This window comes from Diabrotica virgifera, chromosome 1 (genome assembly GCF_917563875.1).
Source record: "Diabrotica virgifera virgifera chromosome 1, PGI_DIABVI_V3a".
NCBI classification, from domain to species: domain Eukaryota; kingdom Metazoa; phylum Arthropoda; class Insecta; order Coleoptera; family Chrysomelidae; genus Diabrotica; species Diabrotica virgifera.
In genome coordinates, this window is record NC_065443.1 from 40,152,358 (window position 1) to 40,177,409 (window position 25,052).

The following is a 25,052-nucleotide window of genomic DNA, read 5'->3' on the forward strand; positions in this document are numbered from 1 at the left end:
TAGATTCTAAAAAAGATAGCTTAAGGCCTTTATTTTGGATATTCAGAATTTGAAACTCTTCATTGAAAGAATGATTATGATCTAGAAGGTGAAATGCGTATGTAGAAGTGTCTGTTTTTCTATTGTTGAAAGCCCTTTTGTGTTCTGCTATCCGTTTGTCAAAAGTTCTGCCAGTTTGACCGATGTAGTACAAATGTACAAATGTACGAATGTGTACAAACTAACTTGTGGTGACTGTCCGAAAACGTACATCGGTCAAACTGGCAGAACTTTTGGCAAACGGATAGCAGAACACAAAAGGGCTTTCAACAATAGAAAAACAGACACTTCTACATACGCACTTCACCTTCTAGATCATAATCATTCTTTCAATGAAGCGTTTCAAATTCTGCATATCCAAAATAAAGACCTTAAGCTATCTTTTTTAGAATCTATGGAAATTAATAAACTGAAAAATACAGATATAATTCTGAATGACCAACTCGAGACAAACAGCTCCCCACTCCTCAACCTCTTCAGTTAGAGACTTAAAAAGGCAAACACATTGTAAATTATATCACTTGAAAAAGGCACTTTGCCGAAACAGCTGTAGTCAGATAGTTGTAAATAATAAATTTTGTGGAAGTATAGAAAACAAAAGTTTTCAGTGTTTTATTGTGAGAAAAATTGAATGCATTTAAATAACATTGTACCAAGATTTCGCGCCTATCCCCTTAAGCTTATGGTTCGAGAATCATTGCACTCTTTGAAATTCACTTTCTTTAGCAAACACACAAATGCTGATGTCAACATTTCTCTAGGGATGATTCCCATACTATAGGTAGCGTTGAACAGTTCTACTAATTATGTCCAGATTTTTCTCGTTGATATATTATTAGAGATATAATCTAATAACTACTGCCAAATATCGAGATGGACTCTTTTCTTTGGCCCACCCTGTATATAGTACTAGTGACGTCAACGTCATCCATCTGAGCGTGATGACTTAATCGATGATTTTTTTAAAACGAGAATAGGAGTCCTGTGATGGCTCATTTAAAAGACTATTCAATTATCTATTCAGTACTATAAACATTAACATAATTAAAAAAAAGCGATAAGTCCCAGATACAAAATATATTATAAAAATAAAAAAACAAAGTTTTCAATCTAATAGCACATAAAACAACATCCATAAATGTTATTATACATCCTACCAGACTGAAAACAATGGGAACCTTCTCTGGAAACACCTCCGAGGCTTCTACAATTTACAAGCCATAACGGATGCTGAGACTAAAGAAGATGAGGGAATTTTACAATTTATAATTCACGTCCCGTCTGCTCAGCGTGGTAAAGTTCCAACGAGAATAGTTTCCTTAGTACTACAATCAGAGTAAACATGTAAATAAAGAATGAATAACCATTTTCAATTTCGTTGCAACACGAAACTATAAAACACGAAACACGTTGGACGTGCAACGAAACACGTTGAACTGGAATGATGATGCGGCTGTAGTTTCGTGTTGCAACGAAATTGAAAATGGTTATTCATTTTTGATTATAATAATAATACATAATTATTTTAATTAGAAAACTTTGCTTCTTGGAACTTCTTTCTGGTATATTCTTAATCTCTGACTTTTACAATTTTATAACAGAAGAGACGACGAAAAAAAAAAACGTAAAGGACTCTACAATATGCGGTCCATAATACGCAATCTATATGCAGTCTACAATATACATATAAGTAGTGGGGTTCCTACGGTCTCCTCCGCATCCCACATTTCGCCCGCCATCGTTTTCTATCCACCCATTCGTTTTCGTCAATAGCTCTATCTGCCATAGACTGTTCTATGCCTTTCTTCCATGTTTCTGTAGGCCTTCCTCTTCTTCTTCTATTTATGGGTGTGTAATTTAATGCTCTTTTTGGCCATCTTTCCTCTGACATCCTCATAACATGACCATACCATAGCAATTTCTTTGTTTCTATATGGTCAACCGTGGAATATAAACTATTTGTCCGTCGTCTTATTTCCTCATTTGGTACATGTTCTAATCTAGATACTCTGCATGCTCCACGTAAGTAATCCATTTCCACTACTTCTATATTTTTTCTTTCCTTTCCTGTGAGTTGCCAACACTCTGCTCCATAAGTTATAATAGGTTCTACAATTGTTCTGTAGATTGTTAACTTTGTGTTCAGCTTCACCTTGTTAGACCATAGTAGACCATTTAAAATACGAGTTGCTTTCCTTCCTTGCTGTATCCTATGCTGTATGTCTTTTTTTGTAGTTCCTTCTTCTGATATTATGCTTCCTAAATATCTATATTCCTTACATTTCCTTATATTTCTTAACTCTAATTCCGGATCTTCGGTTTCCTGTCCTATTCTCAAATATTCCGTTTTCTCCATGTTCATACATAGGCCCCATTTTTCATATTCGATCTGTAACTTTCTTAGCATATAATCCATATCATGTTCATCGTTGGCAAGAATTACTTGGTCATCAGCAGAAAACAAAGTTGTTAAGCAGTTTTCTTCAATCATTATTCCCATCCCTGCAACTGTTTTCCTCCATTGCTCCAGAGCTTTCTGGATGTATATTTTAAATAGTGTTGGCGATAAGCAGCACCCTTGCCTTAAACCTTTTGTAACAAGGAATGGTTTCGACATAGATTTTCCCTGCTTAATACAGCTTTTCGGATTTTGATACATATTTTGAATTGCTCGCACATATGCTTCGCTTATGCCTATCGTGGTCAAAATGTCAAAGAGTTCCTTTAAAAGTACCGTGTCGTAGGCTTTTTCAAGATCAATAAATGTTAGGTGAGTAGACAGATTCCTTGCTCTTCTTTTCTCTATTATTTGTTGCATCACGAATATGTTATCTGCGCACGATCTACCGGCGCACGATCTACCGGCGCGAAAACCACTCTGTTCTTCCATGTCCTGAATTTCTAATTCCACCCTTTTCTTTAATACTTGGCCATACAACCTCCCCATTGCACTGGTTATACTTATACCTCTGTAGTTTTTGTACAACGTTTTGTCTCCTTTTTTGTAAATCGAGCTAATTTATGCACAATTCCAGTCTTCTGGTATTTTTTCTCCCTGCAACATGCATTTGTTGAAGAGTTCCGTCATTATTTCATGCAGTATGTCTGGTCCATATTTTATCAGTTCGATGGGGATATTTCCAGGTCCTGATGCTTTCCCATTTTTTGATTCTAATAAGGCTTCTTTTATTTCTTCTGTAGTTATTCTTCTAACTTGTTCATTTACATCCGTCTGCATGTCCATTTGATTTACCTCAAATTCGGGTCTAGTTTCCCTCAGTAGTATCTTATAGTAACCTTCCCATTCTTTGGTACTTATTAAATTTAAATTACTCTGCCTTTATTTTCTTTTCTGATATTTTTTATCGTTTTCCATGCTTCAGCTACTTTGGATCCGCCTACGTATCTTTCCACCTCTTCGCACTTTCTTTCCCATGTGTCATTTTTACTGCTTATTACTTCTCTTTTCACTTCTCTGTTTAGTTGTGCGTATACTCTTTGATCTTGTAAGTCCTGTGTCTGTAGCCATTTTTGGTACGCTGTCTTCTTGTTATCTACTAAACCTTTTAGTTTCTCTGACCACCATTCTGGATTTTGCTTATCATCTTTTTCCAAATATCCTAACGCTTCCTTTGCTGCTGCGTGTATGCTTTCTTTTATTTGCTGGTACAACTTTTCGGTGTTATCGGTGTTACTTTCTATAAATCTTAATTTTGAGGCCAGTCTCAACTTATACAAAAATTTGGTCGATTCGTGTTTTAAGCTTTCCAACTTATAACACTTTTCTGAAATGTTAGTTCCTTCGTCTTTTTTTAGCCTTTTTGTATTTGTTGACCGGTAAGTTATTCATATGCTGGCTACCAACAGGTGGTGATCGGATCCACATTCTGGTCCCCGGTATACCCTCACGTCTGTAGTCTTGATTCTAGAGCTTTCTCTTTGGATTATGTAGTCAATTATTGACCGCAGTTTTTTTGTAGGTTGCGTCCATGTGAATTTGTGGATATTTTTGTGTGAGAAGAACCCATTCATTATTTTTAGCGATCGGAATTGGCAAAAATCTCTCAGACGAGTACCGTTTTCGTTCAGTGTTTCTTCGCCATATCTCCCCACTACAGAGTGATTCTGCTCTCTTCCTACTCTCCCATTTGCGTCTCCTAAAATGTACAATTCATTGTCATTTTTAATAGCATTTACTACATCGGATAGTTTATTGTAGAAATTGTCCTTTGTTTGTTTATCTGCATCTTCATTGGGAGCGTAGATTCCAATTATTGTTAGGCTGTGACCGTTTTTCTCTATCTCTAATGTGATTATTTGCTCATCCACTTCTTCCCATTTTTTAATGTGTTTTCTATAGTCTTTCTTAATTGCTATAGATACTCCCCTTTTGGCTCTGCAGTCTTTAGGTACACCACTATAAAGATGAATGTAGTTTCCCGTCTCTTCATTTCCTTTCCCCTTTTTCTTCGTTTCCGTGAGCACACAGATATCAATATTTTGTTTCTCCAGCTCTGAAAAAACTTCTGTCTGTTTAGTTCGTATCCCTTGTATATTCCAGGTTGCCATTTTCCATGTCCGTTTTCGTAGCAATTTTCGTCGTCGATTTGATCCATCCGGATTCCGAGGCGTTAAGTCGAAATTTTTAGCATATGTAACTTTTTACAAATGACGAGTTGCTAGCCCGTCGATTTAACCTTCTGACTAGAAGGGACAGAATTTTCTGTCGGGGTTTATTCCCTTAGCCTAAGTGCAGTCTACAATAAACTGTCGTTTTCACCATTTACATAATTGTTTATACAGGGTGTCAAAAAATATATTTTTTATTTGAATTAATTGAGACAAAAAGAAGAATGTATGTGCATAATTGATTTAATTCAGAATTAATTTTGCTACTCTCAGAAAACAGGAATAATGTTTGTTTGACAAAAAATTATTATTTTTCGCTTAAATTCAATGTTACCTTCCGCAAACCTTGGTTACTTTCCTTCAAAGCTTCCACTCGCCTGACTTTTGGCAGTTTGAACATTTAATTTAAGCGAAAAGCAATATTTATTTTTCAAATAATCTTTTTTTCTGTTTTCTGACGGCAGTTAAATGTATTTTTAATTTAATAAATTAGATTCTTCTTCTTGTGGCAATTATTATAATTAAAGAAAAATTGGTCGTCCTGTATAAATAATTATGTTAATGTTTATATTACTGAATGAAGAATTGAATAACCATTCATATGAGCTATCGCAAACCCCTATTCTCGTTTAAAAACGCTGGACGGAAAGACTGCCCGAGAACTTTATCGCTAAAATCTATATTTTTTCCGATCGTTTTATTATCGTTATCCTACTAGATAATTTCATTCTAAAAAAAATAACAAATTTGCTCGGTATTTTGATATTTTAGAGACTTAATATATACTTAAAAATATTTTGTGGTTCTACGCATCATTAATTCCTGCAACTTTTATAAAAATATGTTTGTAAAATTTTCAAAAGATATTCAGAAAATGTTCGATGCCATATTTGGGGGAACACCCTATATATTAATGCATAAATCAATAAAATCTTAGTCATACTTTCATTTCAAATTAGTTCGTTGTTTCTGAGAAATTAATAGTTTACATGATATTTGCATTTTATTATATTTCTATGGGCTGCTATGATCGCGCATGTTTGAGAGACGACACATGAGATTATAGCAAAATTTCCTATTACTGTAACTTTTTGAGTTTTTATGTTACAGCAACGAGTTTTATGCAATTGGAAAGATAATTTTGCATTCTTTCAAAATATGTAATAATATACAGGGCATGTCAAAAAATTAAGATTTTTTTCATTTCCGGTTAAACTGGAAGCCGTGTTTTGGGTGAAATTTAATGTGATAATAGAGAAGTAGGTACCATATTATTGTGTGGCTGCCAAATTTCAAATTCTACCTATTACCCCACCTTTAAACTATATAGCGATCTTTTCAAGTTAGACTTATAAATAGAATTTTAAATAGGAAAAAAATGTGCCGGGTGGGCGGTTGGCCATATTTGTCGCCATTTTGAATATGAATTTTGAAATTTGAATGTCGAATTCCGTTTCTCCATTCGCCTATTGATGCTTTGCACCAAGTTCCATTCGTTTATGTCAAAATTTGCAAAAATGGGCCATAAATAGCCCCCCCATTTCGGTCCCCTTTTAAGAAGGGGGCTGTTTTAATATTTTTAAAAGCTTAGTTTCTCGACAAAATTCTTTTAAACTTACAAAAACGGGATTATATCGAAATCGGCCCAGTAGTTTTTGCTGGGCGGTGGCTATATACGTACACATACATAAGTATAGTCCGTCCGCTATAACTTTTCCCATGCGGTACGATTCATTTTCAAGCAAATTAAGCAAAACAGAAAGTGAAACGTACGCCGATGTGTGTAGTATATAGTATACAGTATACAAAATGTATATAGGGTGAGGCAGATAACTGGCCTATTAGAAATATCTCGAGAACTAAAGGCAACAGAATCATGAAAATTGGAATAAAGGGGTATTGAAAGATGATCTATTAAATGAAAATATTTTCATCCCTTTGCAACTTCCGGTTATACCGGAAGTTGCTTATAACTTCGTTTTTTTAAATGGGATACCCTATATATTTTTACATTTTTGGATTCTGATCGATGCCTTACTTTTACTAATCATTGACAACTAAATAAAAACTCAATTCTCCATTATTGTTATGCACCCTAGTTACTACCTAACAACCAAAGTATCTATCTTGATAAAATGAATGAAACTAGACAATATGACGAAAATGTTTAATTTTATAATTTATAATAGTATCAATCGTGCAAAAAACTTTATAAGCATATCGAACGTTAAGGGTAACCGATCTCAGACAATAATTGGAGTCGTCGCGCCGCTCCTCCTCCAAACAATTGTCTTCGATCGGTATAAAACCCTTATCGTTCTCCATAATTAATATACTATTATTGTTCAGAATATTTCTATTAGAAGGATGTAATTACATACTGAAACATGGTTTTTAATTCTAAATAACTTTTCATAATAACAATTTTCGATATTGTGAAAAATAAACGTATTTTACTCTTGAGCGAAATTTTTTGACATACCTCGTATAAAATTGATAAAATTTGACATAAGATGGTTGTATTTTAGGTTTAAAACTATGCAGAACTTTTTATTAAGAATCAATTTTTTTCGTAAAATTAATAATAAAAGAGTTATCTGCATTGATATACATAACTGAAAATAAGGTTACTTACATAGTTACCATAATTTTTCAAAAAAAAAATTTTTTTATTAGAAGGATATAATTGCATACTGTAATATAGTTTTAATTCCAAACAACTTTTCATAATAGCAATTGTCAATATTGTGAAAAATAAAGCTATTTCTCTTGAGTGAAATTCAAACTTTTTGACATACCTCGTATAATATTCAAAAAAATTGATATTAAATGGTTAAATCTTAGGTTTTGGACCATGCTGATCTTTTAATGAAGAATAACTTTTTTCGTAAATTAATAATAAAAAAGTTTTCCATATGGATACAACTTACAGGGACATACTGTATATGCTAAAAAATCGTAATTTAAAAATAAAAATCAACCTGTTTCTGGATTTATTGCCAAAATGGCCCATTGATGAAAAAATGAATTTATTCCAACCTTTACGTGTTCACTGTATAATGTACATCTATTATACATCAAACAAGCCAAAGCATAAAATACTTACGGGACATTGCGAGGAAAAAATTCTCCTACATTTACCATACGCTAACTTGTGGCACTTTTTACAAGGATTGAAGACAGGGGAAAGTCCTACAATATTGCTTCTAAGATTGGTAAGTTCTCCATTTTTATTTGTTACCTATAGTTGTAAAAATAATGTGAGATATTTTGATAGTGCAGACGAAATATAATTTTATTAGTTCCAAACTTATAAAAATCAATGTTACTATAATACAGTTGAGTCCGCGAGTTTTTACCCGTGCGTCATTAATACCTGGTGAGATAAAACACATACTTTTTATTTAGCATCATTCTCTTCCACACATCAAATTATTGACAAACCAGCTGCCGCCTGTTATTAAGTAAAAACACATGTTATTTTTATGAACAATTTAGACTCAGTGTAATGAAAAGAGATAGGTACAAAAAAAGACGATTGGGGATGTCTTCCATAGATATAACAGAATAGATTAGGCCAGTTCGAAAAATAGCGTAACGCGGAACAGTTCGGGTCGGTGGTCTATCTATCTCTCTCTACCTTCGCTTAGCTTTCTCTCTCTAGCATATGATGGCCGCCGCCTGTGTGTCACTGTCGTTCCGTTATTCCCACCTCTTGGTAGATACGCTCACACTCGCATGACAGACAAAGATATCTAGATCACCGTACTTGATATCGGCGTTACACCCCGATGCATTGAGTGGCATATGACTAGCCTGATCTATTCTGTTATATCTATGATGTCTTCACATATTTTAAGTACAATTTCTGACGTTTTGGTTTGTTTACTTTTGTGGCTGTCAGTTTGTTGAATTTTTTGCTGTTATTTTGTCGAATTCTTGCATTTTGAAGTTTTTTATAGTATACAAACAGTTGTTTTCACAACTAATTTTATATTGGAGTTAGAAGTTTTGTGATAAGAGTATGTTATTTTAAGATAAATTTGACGACGGACAAAGCTAACCTCATTGTTGATACAGTTGAATGCTTGTGTTTAAGGTTCCGCCAAAGTGAATAAAACAACAAAAAGAAAATATGTTATTGAACTTTTTTATAAATTGTTTATCTATTTATTAATCAATGATAATAAAATAATTTATTGAGCTACTTCAAATGTAGCTGTAATTATAGCTGTAATAATTAATACCCTTGGTGCCGTCATCGTTTACTGTCCCAGTAAGTACTTTTTAAATGCAAAAAATCGGAGTGAATTTTGAAAACCTGGCAACGCCCTTAATTATTTTTTTTTTGTATATTTGCGTACGTTTCAAAAACACTAAAAATGGCTTAGAAAACACTGGAAAAATTAAAAAAAAATTTTTGACAATGCTAAATATTGAATTTACACTGTATCCCTATGGACCCCGTGGGTATTAAAAGAAAACATCTATTAAATCACACAACAAAAAATATGACAAACAAATTAATGTATTTTTATTAAATAAAAAACCTTTAAATAAAAGTAAAAAAAGTACAAAATGAGTATAAAAACTAAATTTATTTTTTAGTGTGATAAGTTGCAAAACACGGAACACATAATCCAGCATTACATTTGATGCACATTGTTCTCAATTTACTATTGCAGCTTTCTAACCCGCATCTTCGTCTTTTACCATCTTTAGTAGAATCTACCAAATGTCCAATGTTATCATATCGTATATCAGCTATTACTTTTCTCGAGTTAGATTTGCTCCTGGTCGTAAAGTAATAGTTTGGTATTTTATCAAATATCTTTGTACTAAAGTGCGCCTAAATGTCAACTGGGACATTTTTGGGTCTTGATGGCGGTACATTAACCAAGCATTAATGACACACAAATCAATAAGATATGTAAATGGATTCCACCACCACTTTTTTCCTCGTATATTTATCCTATCTTCTTCTTCTTAGCCTTCTATCGTCCACGTTTGGACATAGGCCTCTCCCAACTCCTTCCATCGGTCTCTATCCTGAGCAACATATTTCCAATTCGTTCCGGCTACTCTTTTAATATCATCAACCCATCTCATCTGTGGTCTTCCTCTCGGTCGTTTACTTTGGTAAGGTCTCCAATGTTGTATCGTGGCATTCCAACGTTGGTCTTTTTGTCTAACAGTGTGGCCTGCAAAGCTCCATTTAAGTTTGGCAACTTTTGCTGTTATGTCCTCGACTTTTGTTTTTGATCTTACCCAGTCGCTCCTCTTTTTATCTGACAGTCGTATACCTAACATTGCTCTTTCCATAGCTCTTTCTGTTGTAGCTAGTTTATTCATATTTGCCTTGGTTAGGGTCCAGGTTTGACACCCATATGTCATGATAGGAAGGATGCACTGGTTGAACACTTTGGTCCTCAAATATTGAGGTATTTTGCGGTTCTTAAGTATCCAACCAAGTTTTCCAAATCCTGCCCATGCTAGTCTTGCTCTCCTATTAATTTCCGCACTTTGGTTTTCTTTGTCAAGTTTCAGGATTTGGCCTAGGTAGATATATTCCTGGACTTTTTCTATCTCACTGCCATTTATAGTTATGCGCCTGGGGTCATCTGTGTTTGTCATTAATTTTGTTTTCTTCATGTTCATTTTTAGACCGACGTATTGGGAACTGCCTGCGAGTTCCTCTATCATAATTTGCAGTTCCTCGAATGAGCTCGCTATAATCACAATGTCGTCAGCGAATCTGAGGTGATTTAGCTTCTTGCCATTAACGTTAATGCCATAGGTTGACCAATTTGTCGTTTTGAAGACGTCTTCTAGTGCTAGGTTGAAAAGCTTTGGCGATATTACGTCTCCTTGTCTCACGCCTCTCTTAATAGGGATGGGATTTGTATTTTCGTCTAGTTGTACTATCATAGTTGCATTTTCATATATATTATGTATTAGTTGTCTATATCTCGAATATATTCTACAATTATTAATAGCTTGTTCTATGGCCCACATCTCGATACTATCAAACGCCTTTTCATAGTCTACGAAGGCAAGAAATACGGGTAGTTGGTATTCATTTGCCTTCTCTATCAATGTTCTCATTGTCAGCAGATGGTCCGATGTACTATATCCTTTGCGGAAGCCAGCCTGTTCCACTGGTTGGTAATTGTCCATTTTGTAGGTCAACCGGTTGTTAATAATTCTCATGAATAGTTTGTATACTTGACTGAGCAACGATATCGGTCTATAATTCTGTAGGTCACATTTGTCCCCTTTTTTGTGTAAAAGTATTACTAGACTTTCGTTCCAGTCTTTAGGGATCTTGCTATTATGGAGACATTTATTAAATAGCTCTGTTAGTATAGGGATTGTTACTGTCTTGCTTGTTTTCAAGAGCTCGGCAATTATACCGTCCTGTCCTGGAGCTTTATTATTTTTTAGTTCTTTTAAAGCTCTTTCTATTTCGAATCCCTTTATATTTGGTAGTACTTCTGATCCCACGTTTTTTATTTTTCTTTTGACGTTCTCCTTTGTTTATTCATTAGGCTGGCTTTGCGAGCTGTACAAGCTTTTGTAGAAGTCTTCGACTATTTTTGTTATTTTATATTTGTCCTTCTCTTCCTTACTATTGGCATCTTTAATTTTAATGATTTTTTGAACACCCAATGCGGGTCTTAGACATTTTAAGCCTCTGTTGTTTTCAATGACTCGCTCTATTAAGTTCTCGTTCCATTTTTGTAAGTCGCGTTTTAGTTCTTTTCTAATTGTTTTATTAAGTTCTATGTATTCTTGAGTATGGCGTTTGTTTTGCGTTAGTAGTTGTCGTCTTTCCGTCATTAGTTGTTTAGTTTCGTTGCTTATTTTGTCTTCTTTAGTACTTGTTTTCTTTGCGACCTGTAGTCCGGCTTCGAGAAGGTTCTTATTGATGTTTTTGTTAATTTCGTCAATTTCATCTTGACTATGTGAAGGATCATATTTGAACTTATCCGCTAAGACCTCTCGGAATTGCTCTTCATTTGTTTTTACTTTAAAGGCATCTATTCGCGTTGTTTTTTTAAATATTCTTTTCCTCTCTTCTTTCATGTTAATATTTATTTTTGCTCTAACTATACGATGGTCACTACCCGTTTTTACGTTGTTTATTGTTGTTACGTCTTCGAATATTCTTTTGTTGTTTGAGAGAAAATAATCTATTTCATTTTTGGTGGTTCCGTTAGGTGCAACCCATGTCCACTTTCTGTTAGGTTTCTTTTTGTAGAAGGTATTCATAATATACATGTTTTCTTGTTCCAGAAATTCCATAAGTTTTTCTCCCCTTGTGTTTCTTGTGCCGAATCCAAAATTTCCAATCTTGCTTTCAGAGTCTTCAATCTTACTTCCGTTAAATTACGGAATTATCCTATACTCAGTTAAATTACGGTCCATTTGGTCTGTTCCCCCCCCCCCCCCATAATACACTCATTATATTTTCCTATTACTATTACAAACGGCCGCGGTACTTGAATATTTTTATGTTGCTGCTTGGAATATCTCTTTATAGGGCCTACAGGTTGAAGACCATGACATGTTGAAACTACTGTTACAACATCTTTGCCTTTCCATCTAACGAAAAATATACCTGATTTTCTTTCTAGGTCGGTACAGAATTGTCCTCTGGCTTTTAATAATTGTGGATCAAGTACTTAGGGAAAGATTTGTTTCAGCGTTTGATTTAGTCTTTGTTTATGTTGTTCTGAAGCTATTTCCTTGTGGCACTTTCATAATTAAATATTTTCGAATTTTCGATGGGAAATAAGCCACAATTTTACTAAAAAAATTAATTTATTAACGTTTCGACGCCCAAGTCGGGTGTCGTTTTCAAAATACAAAATAATACTCGTTATAATAATACGAAACGTTCATAAATTAATTTTTTTAGTAAAATTGTGGCTTATTTCCCATCGAAAATACTTAGTTTTTGTTTTTTGCCTCTTTCTTTAACCAGCTGCTTCGATTTTTTAATAGGAACCTTCGGTTTTCTAACTTCTAATTTAGGAATACTGTTACCTCTCATTGTTCCAGTAGCTTGGTAGGAAGGCTTGGTTCTAAGGAAGTTGAATAGATTTACAAAATTGAAGAGATTATCGAAGTAAATAAATCGACAGGAATTTATTTCTTCTCATAGCTCTCGATATTTAATTTCTAATATCTTCGGACTTCTCCCAATAGTGACGTTTAGATAGGACTGAATTGTAACCACTCAAAATCAGGATTCTCATAAAGCATTTTATTGCGTCGTGTGTAATATTCAATATGAAGCTATGGAGAGGGATCGACCCAAACCAGGCTCCAGAGAATTGTATAAAGCAATTTCCACTAAGAAAAGAGGACATATAACCAATTCTATCCATACACTGAGAGACAATCAAGGTCATATGATAATCGACGATAAAGAACTAACAGAAGAATGGAAAGGGTATTTCAGGGACTTTCTAAACAGCATACAGGATAAACAGCACATAGAAGAGATCTATATCACAGCGGACATGCCCGTCGAAAATCCCTCTTTTGAAGAAACCCAAAAGGCGTTAATAAGCTGAAAAATCACAAAGCGCCGCGTACGGACGAGATACCAGCAGAACTTTTGAAATATGGAAGAGACGCACTACATCGCCAAATCCACCAATTAATAACACAGATATGGTTAGAAGAAAAGATACCAGCAAGATGGAAGGAAAACATCATAGTGCCCATCTACAAAAAAGGGGACAAAACTAAATGCGCGAATTATACAGGAATTTATATTTCGAATTTTCCATGGGAAATAAGCCACAATTTTACTAAAAAAATTAATTTATTAACGTTTCGACACCCAAGTCGGCTGTCGTTTTCAAAATACAAAATAATACTCGTTATGATAATACGAAACGGTAATAAATTAATTTTTTTAGTAAAATTGTGGCTTATTTCCCATCGAAAATACTTAGTTTTTGTTTTTTTGCCTCTTTTTTAACCAGCTGCTTCGATTTTATAATAGGAACCTTCGGTTTTCTTACTTGTAATTTAGGAATACTGTTACCTCTCATTGTTCCAGTAGCTTGGTAGCCTCTAAATCTAAGGAAGTTGAATAGATTTACAAAATTGAAGAGATTATCGAAGTAAATAAATCGACAGGAATCTATTTCTTCTCATAGCTCTCAATATTAAGTAATTTCTAATATCTTCGGACTTCTCCCAATAGTGACTTTAAGATGGGACTGAATTGTAACCACTCAAGATCAGGATTCCCATAAAGCATTTTTCGTACTTCCGGGCCTAAAGTGACAACTTCACTCCCTTGTGACAGGTACTAAAGTGTCACATTTAATCCCTCCGGGATTAAATATTGACGAAACTCCCGGAACGATTAAATCACAAACAAACGAATTTAAGGGATATTTTATTGAAAAATATAATTAATTAGAATGGTAATTAACGTTAATATTCAAATTAATATTGTGACAGTTCGTCATATTGACCAGTCTTTCCTGGGTTAATGCAGCAGGTAACTGACGAGTAACAGATAGGTCCTTTTCATATTGAACTGGTGTTTGTTTCGAAGATCCTGCGGAAACAGGAAGCGAGAATGAGGACTGTGGCATAACTATAGTGGACGAATCGGCGACTTGACCAAATATTTTATCTGAAATTTTTTGTTTATTTTTAATAGACGATTCAATATATCCCTCGGCCACGTTGGAGGATTTCCATCCTCCATGTCTCTTCAGCACGTCTATTGTTGCTCCCGAATCAGCTAACAAAGACGCAGATGTGCGTCTAAAACAATGTCCCGTATAAGACGTCGCATTTTCTAATTTCAAGAAAGCTGCTATTTGCCGTGGAATTGTACCAAACATGTTTTTTCCTACTACTCGCGTAGTACATTCTTTGTTGATGTATTGAACAAAAAATTTTGAATGAGTTGTCCCTGTCTTTCGCAATGCCACATATTTCCGAAATATCGCCACAAAACTGATGGCACTGTTTTCTGAATTTTTGATCACAAAATTTCGGTCAATTTTATTTTTGGTGTTTCTAATCGCAATTAGGAAGGAATCGCCCAAATCTCTCACATCGTCGATTTCTAAATCAACCAACTCTTTTCCACGACAAGCTCCCGCAACGCCCAAAATAAGTGCAACCTACAAAAAAATTGATTTCTTAAAATTTCTGAATATAAACAAATTTCCAAATTTACCTTAAGCATTAAATATTTATCATCCGGAGCCTCCCGTAAGAACTGATCTACCTGCTCAGACGTGAGAATTCTTGACTTCTTTGGCTTAAATCCCTCATTTCTTCTCTTCAAAAAAGCTAATAATTTTGGAAATTTACTTATATCAATATCTTCTCTAATGTTAATAACCGATTTCAGCATTGAGTAATGTGCCCAGAGAGTTGAGGCACAAACCGCTTTTGATTTATCATCGAAGTAGACTAACAGCGCATTTTCAGTAGGTTGTCTCACATTTTTTAAGCGGCACCACTTTTTAAAAGCATCGTACTGCTGCTCGTATAGTTTTCTAGATTTCGGTGGTAACAATTCTTCACCTACTTCGGCTGCTCTTTTATCAATATCAGATACACCTTCTTCACTCATGATACCAATAATTATCAATAACAATGTTTCTTTACAATGACACTAGTAATGACAATGTTTCTAAATTATAACTGTCACAACGCAATGTTACTATGGTAACTTATTTTAAAGACAGTTTATTAAATGAGTTGAAGAGAGAAAAAACTGATTGAAATTATTGAAATAATTAATAAAATCATACCGGAAGTACGAAAAGTATCGTATATACCTTGCGACTGAAGTACATTTAATCCTTCAGGTAAATTATGGCCCTCCCTGCGGTCGGGCCATAAACTTTACCTTCAGGATTAAATGTACTACTTCAGTCCCGCGGTATATAATGTACTATTATTGCATCGTGTGTGATATTCAATATGAAGCTATGGAGAGAGATTGACCCAAACCGAGAATTCTATAAAGCAATTTCCACTGAGAAAAGAGGACATAGAAACAATTCTATCCATACACTGAGAGACAATTAAGATCATATGATAATCGACGATAAAGAACTAACAGAAGAATGGAAAGGGTATTTCAGGGAACTTATAAACATCATACAGGAAGAACAGCACAAAGAAGAGATCTACAGCGGACATGCCCGTCGAAAATCCCTCTTTTGAAGAAACCCAAAAGGCGTTAATAAGCTGAAAAATCACAAAGCGCCGCGTACGGACGAGATACCAGCAGAACTTCTGAAATATGGAGGAGACGCACTACATCGCCAAATCCACCACTTAATAACACAAATATGGTTAGAAGAAAGGATACCAGCAAGATGGAAGGAAAACTTCATAGTGCCCATCTACAAAAAAGGGGACAAAACTAAATGCGCGAATTATAGAGGAATTTTACTCCTAAACACGGCATATAAAATACTCCCAAACATAATTCTTAGTAGACTAACCCCCTATGCTGAAAATGTCCTAGGAGAATATCAAGCCGGTTTTATGGCAAACATATCCACAATAGATTAACTATTCACGCTGAGACAGCTTCTAGAAAAGGGGCGGGAGTATAACAGACCCATACACAATCTCTTCATAAACTTTCGACAGGCATATGATAGCGTAGAAAGAAGCCAATTATCAAATGCCATGGCGGAATTCTCAATACCAAAGAAACTCATTCGGATGACTAAAGTATGTATGGAGGGTGAAATGTCAAAAGTACGTGTAAATAATAAACTGTCTGACAGCTTTGACATCAAAAGTGGACTCTAACAGGGTGATGCGTTATCTCCACTACTTTTTAACCTTGTATTAGAGAAAGCCATGATGTCGGCCGAAATAAGGACAGAACTGCTATCGGTTCAAAGTCCCAAGTTATTACTAGCTTACGCAGATGACATTGATCTCGTTGGAGACTCCATCCTATCCACAAAAGCCATTTTCAACAAGGTGGAAGGACTAACAAGCGAAGTAGGGCTGAGCATTAATGAAGAGAAGACGAAATATATGTGTATAAATAGAACGACACGAAGAGACAGGATAGGACAAAATGTGACGGTCAACACCTTCAATTTCGAAAGAGTACAACGTTTTAAGTATCTGGGGGCCATAATCAGAGATTATCAGCAAATCGCTGTCTATTCGCACTGGATAAGCTTAAAAAATCAAAAAATATTACAAGAAGTTCCAAGATCAAAATTTATAAATCCATCGTCAGACCAGTCCTAACATATGGATGCGAAACGTTGACCATGACCAAATCAAACGAAGAAAAGCTCAGACGTTTTGAACGAAAAATACTTAGAAAAAATTTCGGACCTCGCCACGACATTAACACAAACCAGTATAGGATCAGAACCAACATCAAATTAAAAGCACTTTACAATGACACCGATATTGTCCAAGAAATTAAATCACAGCGACTAAGATGGGCAGGCCACGTGCACAGACTTCATAACGAAAGACTTGTAAAACTGGTATGGGAGGAGATTCCAACAGGTAAAACACCACTTGGACGTCCCAGAATGCGATGGAGAGATAACAACCAAGCAGATCTCCGGAAAATGAACATTCCATTTGACCCTAGGTTGATGGAAGACCAAATTGGAAGAAAGTTGAACAGTCAGCCAGGACCCACCCAGGGTTGTAGCGCTACGTGATGACGATGATGTGTGTGGTATTCAGATTTTCTTGATTTTTAAAAGCTGTATATTTAGTAGTTTTCTGAGACAAGTGTTCAATAATTTCATTGGCAAAAAACATTTCAAACATTTCCATGGGGTTTTTATTTTTGAAAAGATCATAAATCTTGAAAAGCGATTTTCTTGACGTAGCGCAGGTTTTTGATAAATTGTATTATGATACGGTCAAACAAAAATTAAACAATAATATTTTAACCAGAAAGTACACAGCAATTTTAAAATCATACAGAGTGGGGCAAAATTATTAAATAAATTAATTTTTATCGAGAAGGAGATTTTGGAGATACATTCCGAAAGAAGTCGATTTTTTTGACGTCATCCATCTGAGCGTGATGACGTAATTTTTAAATGAGAATAGGGCTCGTGTGCTAACTCATTTAAAATGTTATTTAATTTTCTATTCAGTAATATATATATTAACATTATTATCTGTACAGGGTGGCAAAATTTTTTTTATTAAATTATTACTTGACAAATAAACAATGATTTTCGCTTAAATTAAATGTTCAAGCTGCCACCCACCTTCCCCTTGGCAGTTTGAACATCTAATTTAAGCGAACAGTAATGTTTGTTTGTCACATAAATATTTTTCTCTTTTCTGATAGCAGTAAAATGGATTTTGAAATAAATAAATTACATACATTGTTGTTTTTTTGTGAATTAATTTAATTATAAAATTATTTTTGGCCACTCTGTAAAATATTATGATAATGTTTATATTAGGTTTGTTCTAGCATCAGTTTCAAACGGTTTGAAACCATCAGCGAATAGTCGACCAGCGCGAGTAGAGGGGATAGCACTGGTGATTGTATTATGTTCTCTCACTAACCAACTGTTTGCTGACGGTTTCTGACTAGCTTGACTGTTTGCTAGAACAAACCTATTACTGAAAAAAGAATTTAATAGTCTTTCAAATGAATCATCACTCGACCCCTATTCTCGTTAAAAATATGATCGATTAGGTCATCACGCCCAGATCGATGAAGTCACTAGTATAACATACACTGCGGTGCAAAAAAATCGATCCACTAAAAATTTGGTCATTTTTGAAGTTTCGAATTTCCTAAACCTGTTGTTCGATTTAAGTGATTTTTTACCACGTTATAGCCTTATTCATTGACAATATCGCTGTAATAATATTGTTGCTAGACAGTCAAACTGTCATTGTATACAGGGTGTACGAATCGCACTGTCTTTTTCTCAAAGTTCGCATCACCCTGTGGACTATTCTAGCATTTATAAAATACTGAAAACCTGACTATAGCCCCAGGTTTTCTTAACATATTGTCTTTCGATTCATTCGCTTATATTGGATAATAAAATAGTTCGGGACTTTAACAACTGGCCATGTTCGTCATCAGTACAGGGTGTTTCTAAATAAGTGTAACAAACTGTAAGGGGTAATTTTATATGAAAAAATAATGAAAATTTGCTTTATAATCATATGTCCGCAAACGCTTCGTTTCCGAGATACGGGATGTTCAATTTTTTTTTACAAACTGACGATTTATTTATTGCTTTAAAACCAGTTGAGATATGCAAATCAAATTTGATGGCTTTGAAGACGTAGTTATTGCACATTTTTTGACATACAATTAAGAATTTTATATTCACCATTGGCGCGCAAACGGGTATTATGACCGATAATATTACCCGTACGCACGCCAATGGTAAATATAAAATTCTTAATTGTATGTCAAAAAATGTGCAATAACTACGTCTTAAAATCCACCAAATTTGATTTGCATATCTCAATTCATTTTAAAGCCATAAATAAATCGTCAGTTTGTAAAAAAATATTGAACATCCCGTATCTCGGAAACGAAGCGTTTGCGGACATACGATTATTAAGCAAACTGTCATTATTTTCATGTGTAAAATTACCTCTTAAATTTTGCCGCACTTATTTCAAAAAACCCTGTACTGATGACGAACATGGCCAGTTGTTAATGTACCTAACTTTTTTATTATCCAACATAAGCGAATGAATCGAAAACAAAATGTTAAGAAAACCTGAGGCTATAGTTAGGTTTTAATTTCAGTATTTTATGAGTGCTAGAATAGTCCAAAAGGTGATCTAAACTTTAAGAAAAAGACACAGTTTAATTCGTACACACGGTATACAATGACAGTTTGACTGTATAGTAATAATATTATTACAGCGATATTGTCAATGAATAAGGCTATAACGTGGTAAAAAATCACTTAAATCGAACAACAGGGTTAGGAAATTGTAAACTTCAAACATGACCAAATTTTTAGTGGATCGATTTTTTTGCACCGCAGTGTATAATATACACTGTTTAATAAGTCAAAGCAGATTGTAATGTAAGCAGATGATGTAAACTTATTAAGAATAATCGCAGAGAATAATCACAAAAGCTTATGTGGAACTTGAAGGAAATGCGAAAAAAATGGTGCCAGCCGTCAACGTAGATAAAACTAAATCCCTAATACATGCAAAGAAACAATGGAATTTGCAGAATTTAACAATAGAGGCGGTTAACATTGAAGTAGTAAAGGAGCTCACATACCTGGGTGTACAGATAACTGAGGAGGCAGCGAGGCGAAGAAATACGTAAACGAATATTGCTTGCAAACAAAGCATACTTCTCTCTATCGCATGTATTTGGATCCATATTGTAGAAATACGGCTCATGACGGAAAAGACAGTCAACCTTATTAATACCTTTGAAGGAAAGATTTGATATTACGAAGGATATTGGGACCCACTTGCGACAATGATATGTGGAGAATAAGGTTCAACCAGGAGTTATGTCAATATGGCAAAGAAATATCTATAGAAAATTATGTAAAAAATACAAAGATTGCTCTGGGTACGTCATCTTATAAGAATAGATAATGACAGAATACCTAGTACAACACTGGAAGTATCGTGGTACGTTGTCCAGTAGAAATACCAAGGAAGACGTTGATAGACGAAGTGAGATACGACAGCGGACCCGCTGGAAAATTAAATATAACCCCATGAAAAATTATGTTCCAAGATTTTTACATTATTATAGTCAAATATTTTCCTGTCTTTAAGTGGTTGTCTACTAAGGCACAACAGGTTTTTCTTATATTGTAGTTACTTATGTGTTGAGTGAGACACTCTTGAATTTGACCAATATAACAACTTTGAAATTCGATGCAATTTATTTTGTAAATTATGTTGTGCATTAATAGGCCTGGATCTCTCGTACCAATAAAAAGGTATTAATAGCAAGCTGAAAATTTATTGATAGCTTAACGGTGTCTAGTCGGACAAACTTTGCTATATAGGAACACTGGAACAGGGTAACTTTTAATTGTGGAACGTGATTTTAATTTAAATTTTAATATTATGTTTAAATTTATATTATTATTCTTCTAGACAGAAGACGATCTCCAAAGATTAACAGACATATTCAATACAACAGCTAAGGAATATAATATGATAATATCAGCAGAAAAAACCCAATGTATGACAACATCTAAATACCCACTACCATGGGCGTCCGCAGGATCAAAACTAGAGGGGGGCAGATTTGAGAAATAAAAAAATTGGTTAGATAAGCAATAATAAATATAGACGTAAATTGAGAGTCTTCACTGAGAGGGGTGGGGGAAGGGGTTTCCCCCAGAGAAGTTTTGAAAATAACGTTTTTGGAGACAAAATTATAACTCAACGCCGTCATATAACAATGAAGCAAACTAAATATAATTTAAATATTTAAACATTTTTTAATGCTTTTTACAAAAACGTGACGCAAATTTAACAAGTTTATTTCCTCCTGGGTAAGCTTTCGATTTGTGAAGCAAGATAAATTGTCTGTTCCTAAACACTATTATTTAAACAACAACTTACGCGGATCAATTGTAAATTCTTGTAAAACTTTCTCTACAAACTCTTTCTTTTGTGATAATATTTGTTTCCGATGAATGATCATTAGAGCTAACCCATTAAGGCAATCTTCGACCATTGTACTCCGCAACCATGTTTTTAGTCTTCAACGACGGCTGAACGACCTCGCAACTGTACACTGTAAGATTGTCTTGCACTACAACTGTAGTGCAAGACAATGTTACGAGAATTTCCAGCAATTTTTTTGTTAACGGATAAAAAGGGGTGAAGTCGAGTTCGCTCCGCTTCGTTCAGGTATATTTTAGAAGGGTACGAATTGGCTCCCGCATGAATGCGGGTAGGCTCTCGTATAATCGCGGAAACATTAGACATTGTTGCCAAATCGTGTAATATTTATACTGCTTAGGAAATTTACATAGTGATATAGACTTTTTATAGGAAAATTATACTTTTAGACAAATACTTTTAGAGTTTGTTTTAGTTCAACATTGACATATGTGGCAATTTTAACACAAATTATCGGTGTCGGCCGGTATGCGCTCGACCGTTTTGCGCTCTTACCTGAAATCGGCCGGTTTTCGCTCTACACTCTAATACCCGAAATAAGTTAGGACCGAAGGGTTAGGTCTTCCTCCTTTCCCATAGATATTTCTAGAAGGTACCTGTTTCTAACAAAAAGAGAAAATTTGAAAGAAGTGACAACGCTGGGTGATATTTTCGACATGTTTAGGTAAAATAAATTTTGTCTATGGGAGCCAATTCGGACTCTACCTTTTTTAGTTCAGGTAAAATTCTTACCATTGGGAGCGAACTCGACCCCGTCCATAAAAAGTAGTGGACGCTCGAACCAGTTCAAAAATTTCAAGTTGTCTTACTCATTATTAAGGCGTTTTTTATTCCAATGTTCTGCCCATACTTCTTCTAGCTCTGCATCTATTCCATCTATTTTATAGTGGTTTAAGGATTGACTCAGTTCTATTTTAAGGCAATTTAAATCAATTTTTGGAAAATGCTTGGGATGCAGAAGACTCAGAGCGAAGGTTTGCATATTTTCTTCGTAAAATCGTGTCTCTAGAGAAGATATGATAGAATCCAGATACGGAAGAATCATTGATCGCCTCCAGTATTCACTAGGCGTATCAGTTGGTTGATTGCTTCTTTGCAGATCTAGGTGTAGATAATTCAAAACCGCATTTTTCGGCTATCTTATTGGCTTCATACAATAAAGTGTTTGTTATGTTCTCTGCGTTCTGTCTGTGTTTTTTAAGCCTGTCCCAGCTAGAATGTAGAGTGGTTGCATTCAAAATCAGGATTAAGTTACAACTTTATATTTTCCTATTATATTGGTTATTCACCAATTTTACACTCGCCTGGTCCTCTCTAAGGGGGGCAGTTGCCCCCCTGCCCCTCCCTGTGGACGCCCATGCCCACTACGATGTAAAATCGAAATCGATGGGAAAATAATAAAGCAGGAAGCAAGGTTTAGATGGCTGGGAATAGATATAACAGTTACGGAGATGTTGAAGAGGAAGTATGACAACAAAGTTTAAAATCAAGTAAAGCGGCGGGAAATCTTAATGATACAATCCGGAAGAACAAACACCTAAGACAAGACACAAAAGCAATATTCTATAAAGCAGCAATTAGACCTATATTAACATACACGGCGGAGGCAAGACCTGACACATCTAAAACGAGACGACTACTAGAAACAACAGAGATGAAAATATTTCTACGAATATCAGGGAAAAGTCTGTTGGATAGGGAGAGAATTGAAAACATAAGAAGATTATGCAATGTAGAAGACATAAATGGATGGGTAACAAAATGAAAACAGAAGTGGAACGAATACATAAGTAGAATGGCAGAGGATATGATAGCACGAATAGTAAGAGATAAGTCACCAAATGGACGAAGAAGTATTGGCAGACCAAGAAAAAGATGGTGCGATAACTTAAACAATCTAGGAGGTCAATATTGAAGAAGAAACAGGCTTTAAAGCTTACATACAAGAAGGAAGGAGAAGAAGATTTTAATTTTGACAACTAGCAGGTTTTTTTTTGGACATTTTAATAAGTACGACACGTAGAACATGTCAAATGACAGAAATTTTATTGGTATTAAGTAGCAATCTGATTTTATCATGAGAGTTTAATGAAAGGGTAACAAATCAATCAGAAGTTCTTTCCAACAAAATACATGAGACGTTTTTGTAGTCTGATGTTCGAAACCTGTAACCAGTTCCACAATTAAAACTTCCCCTGTTCCAGTGTTCCCGTACATCAAAATTTTTTCGACTGGACACCGTTAAGCTATTAACGAATTTTCAGCTTGCTATTAATAACCTTTTTTGGTATGCAGAATCCAGGACTATAATGTTTGGACTATTAATGTTGGTTTTTGAGAACAACCTTGAATTTAGAAGTGGATTGTGCTTAACTAATTTGATGTTGGAAAATGTTTTGCAAAGTGGGACAATTTGGTTTGTTAAATTTTTTAGATATGGTATTTTCTGGTAAGTAACTAGTTATTTATTATTTATCAAAGTTTTATCACAGAAATGGGTTTTTTATTACGTATTTTGGTAGTCACTACTTTAAAATACACATTTCAAAATTTCTTGTAAATTTGAACAGGTACCAGAACAAAACACGTTAAATTTATTTATGATCGGGACATTTTGTGAACCAGTTTTCAATATACTTCTCAATATATACCACGTTATATTATATTTCTTTTCAGTAATTTTGGAAATATGTACTTTATTTTGAAAATACTCAATACTTCAAAAAATGTTGAAGTTCTGAACTAGATATTTAATATATTTCCGGTTTTACTTGATTTTTCCAAAAATACTCCAACAGAAACTCAAAATACTACAATAGTCAAAAAAAATTTGGATTTCAATACTTACTCCAAAAAAGTTATTTGAGTTCTGAACGCGATACTTAATATTTTTACAGTTTTACTTGATTTTTCCAAAAGTAGGTAGGTACTATAAAAAGAAATATAATTTATGTAGCATTTTCCAAAAAGTAGTTGAACGACCATCAAAATGAACTATCCCTCAACCTCCTTTCCATTAACGAAACAATGGTATGCATATAGAAAAAAATATTTACCTGATACTGTGGAAAATGTTGCCCTCGCTTTGGTATGTGATGGAATGCTCCTTCATACATAACAAATATACATAAAAATAGCAACAAGAATATGGTAATCTTCATTTTGGTTAATTACTTACTCGTTCAGTTATTTAAAAAGTTGCTGTTGTATCAGCTTAAACTATTTGAATGGATTGGCATTTAGTTAATCTTTGTGGATTGATATAAGCGTAAAATACCAAAAACAATTTTACGTTTATCTCTACACATCCGCTAAATTTTGAGATTACCTGAACTATCAGAATTTGTATTTTTTTAACAGGTATAATTTTTATCAAAATGTGGTTAGAAATAATTTGTTAGGATTGATGTTATTTATATCCATATGGAGCAACGACTGTGAAAGACAGTAGAAAAGAGGTGAATTCCATTACACACTATGACAAATGAAAATTACAAATCTGATAAATAAAAGTTGGCAAAAAATATGTGATGTACAACATTGATGTGAGAACTGAAGTTAAATTTATACAAAACGTAGTATATATTTAAATCTTTTGAAGTGACAAAAAATTAGTTAACAAAAAGTCACATAAAAAACACATAATAACTTCCTCCGAGGCCGATTCACTATTGTGAAAATGCACAGAATATTATTATTTAGTACTGTAATGTTACGTATTG

General features: G+C 34.4%; 1 protein-coding gene across 2 annotated transcripts in view; it reads right to left on the reverse strand.

The window, feature by feature from the left end:
• LOC126885901 (uncharacterized) overlaps window positions 1-24,627 on the reverse strand; it is a 45,937-nt gene extending 21,310 nt beyond the window's left edge. The window contains exons 1-2 of one of the 2 annotated variants that reach the window (XR_007698507.1): window positions 24,387-24,617; window positions 7,775-7,909 (exon numbers count right to left, since the gene is read on the reverse strand). Coding sequence is in view for 1 of the 2 variants with exons in the window: in XM_050652723.1 (XP_050508680.1) it covers window positions 7,775-7,909; window positions 24,387-24,491 (240 nt within the window). In the remaining variant the exon portion in view is untranslated. Of the gene's footprint in view, window positions 1-7,774; window positions 7,910-24,386 lie in introns of both variants that reach the window. The other variant, XM_050652723.1, reaches the window with a different exon arrangement.
• Between the last annotated feature and the right edge of the window lie 425 nt (window positions 24,628-25,052).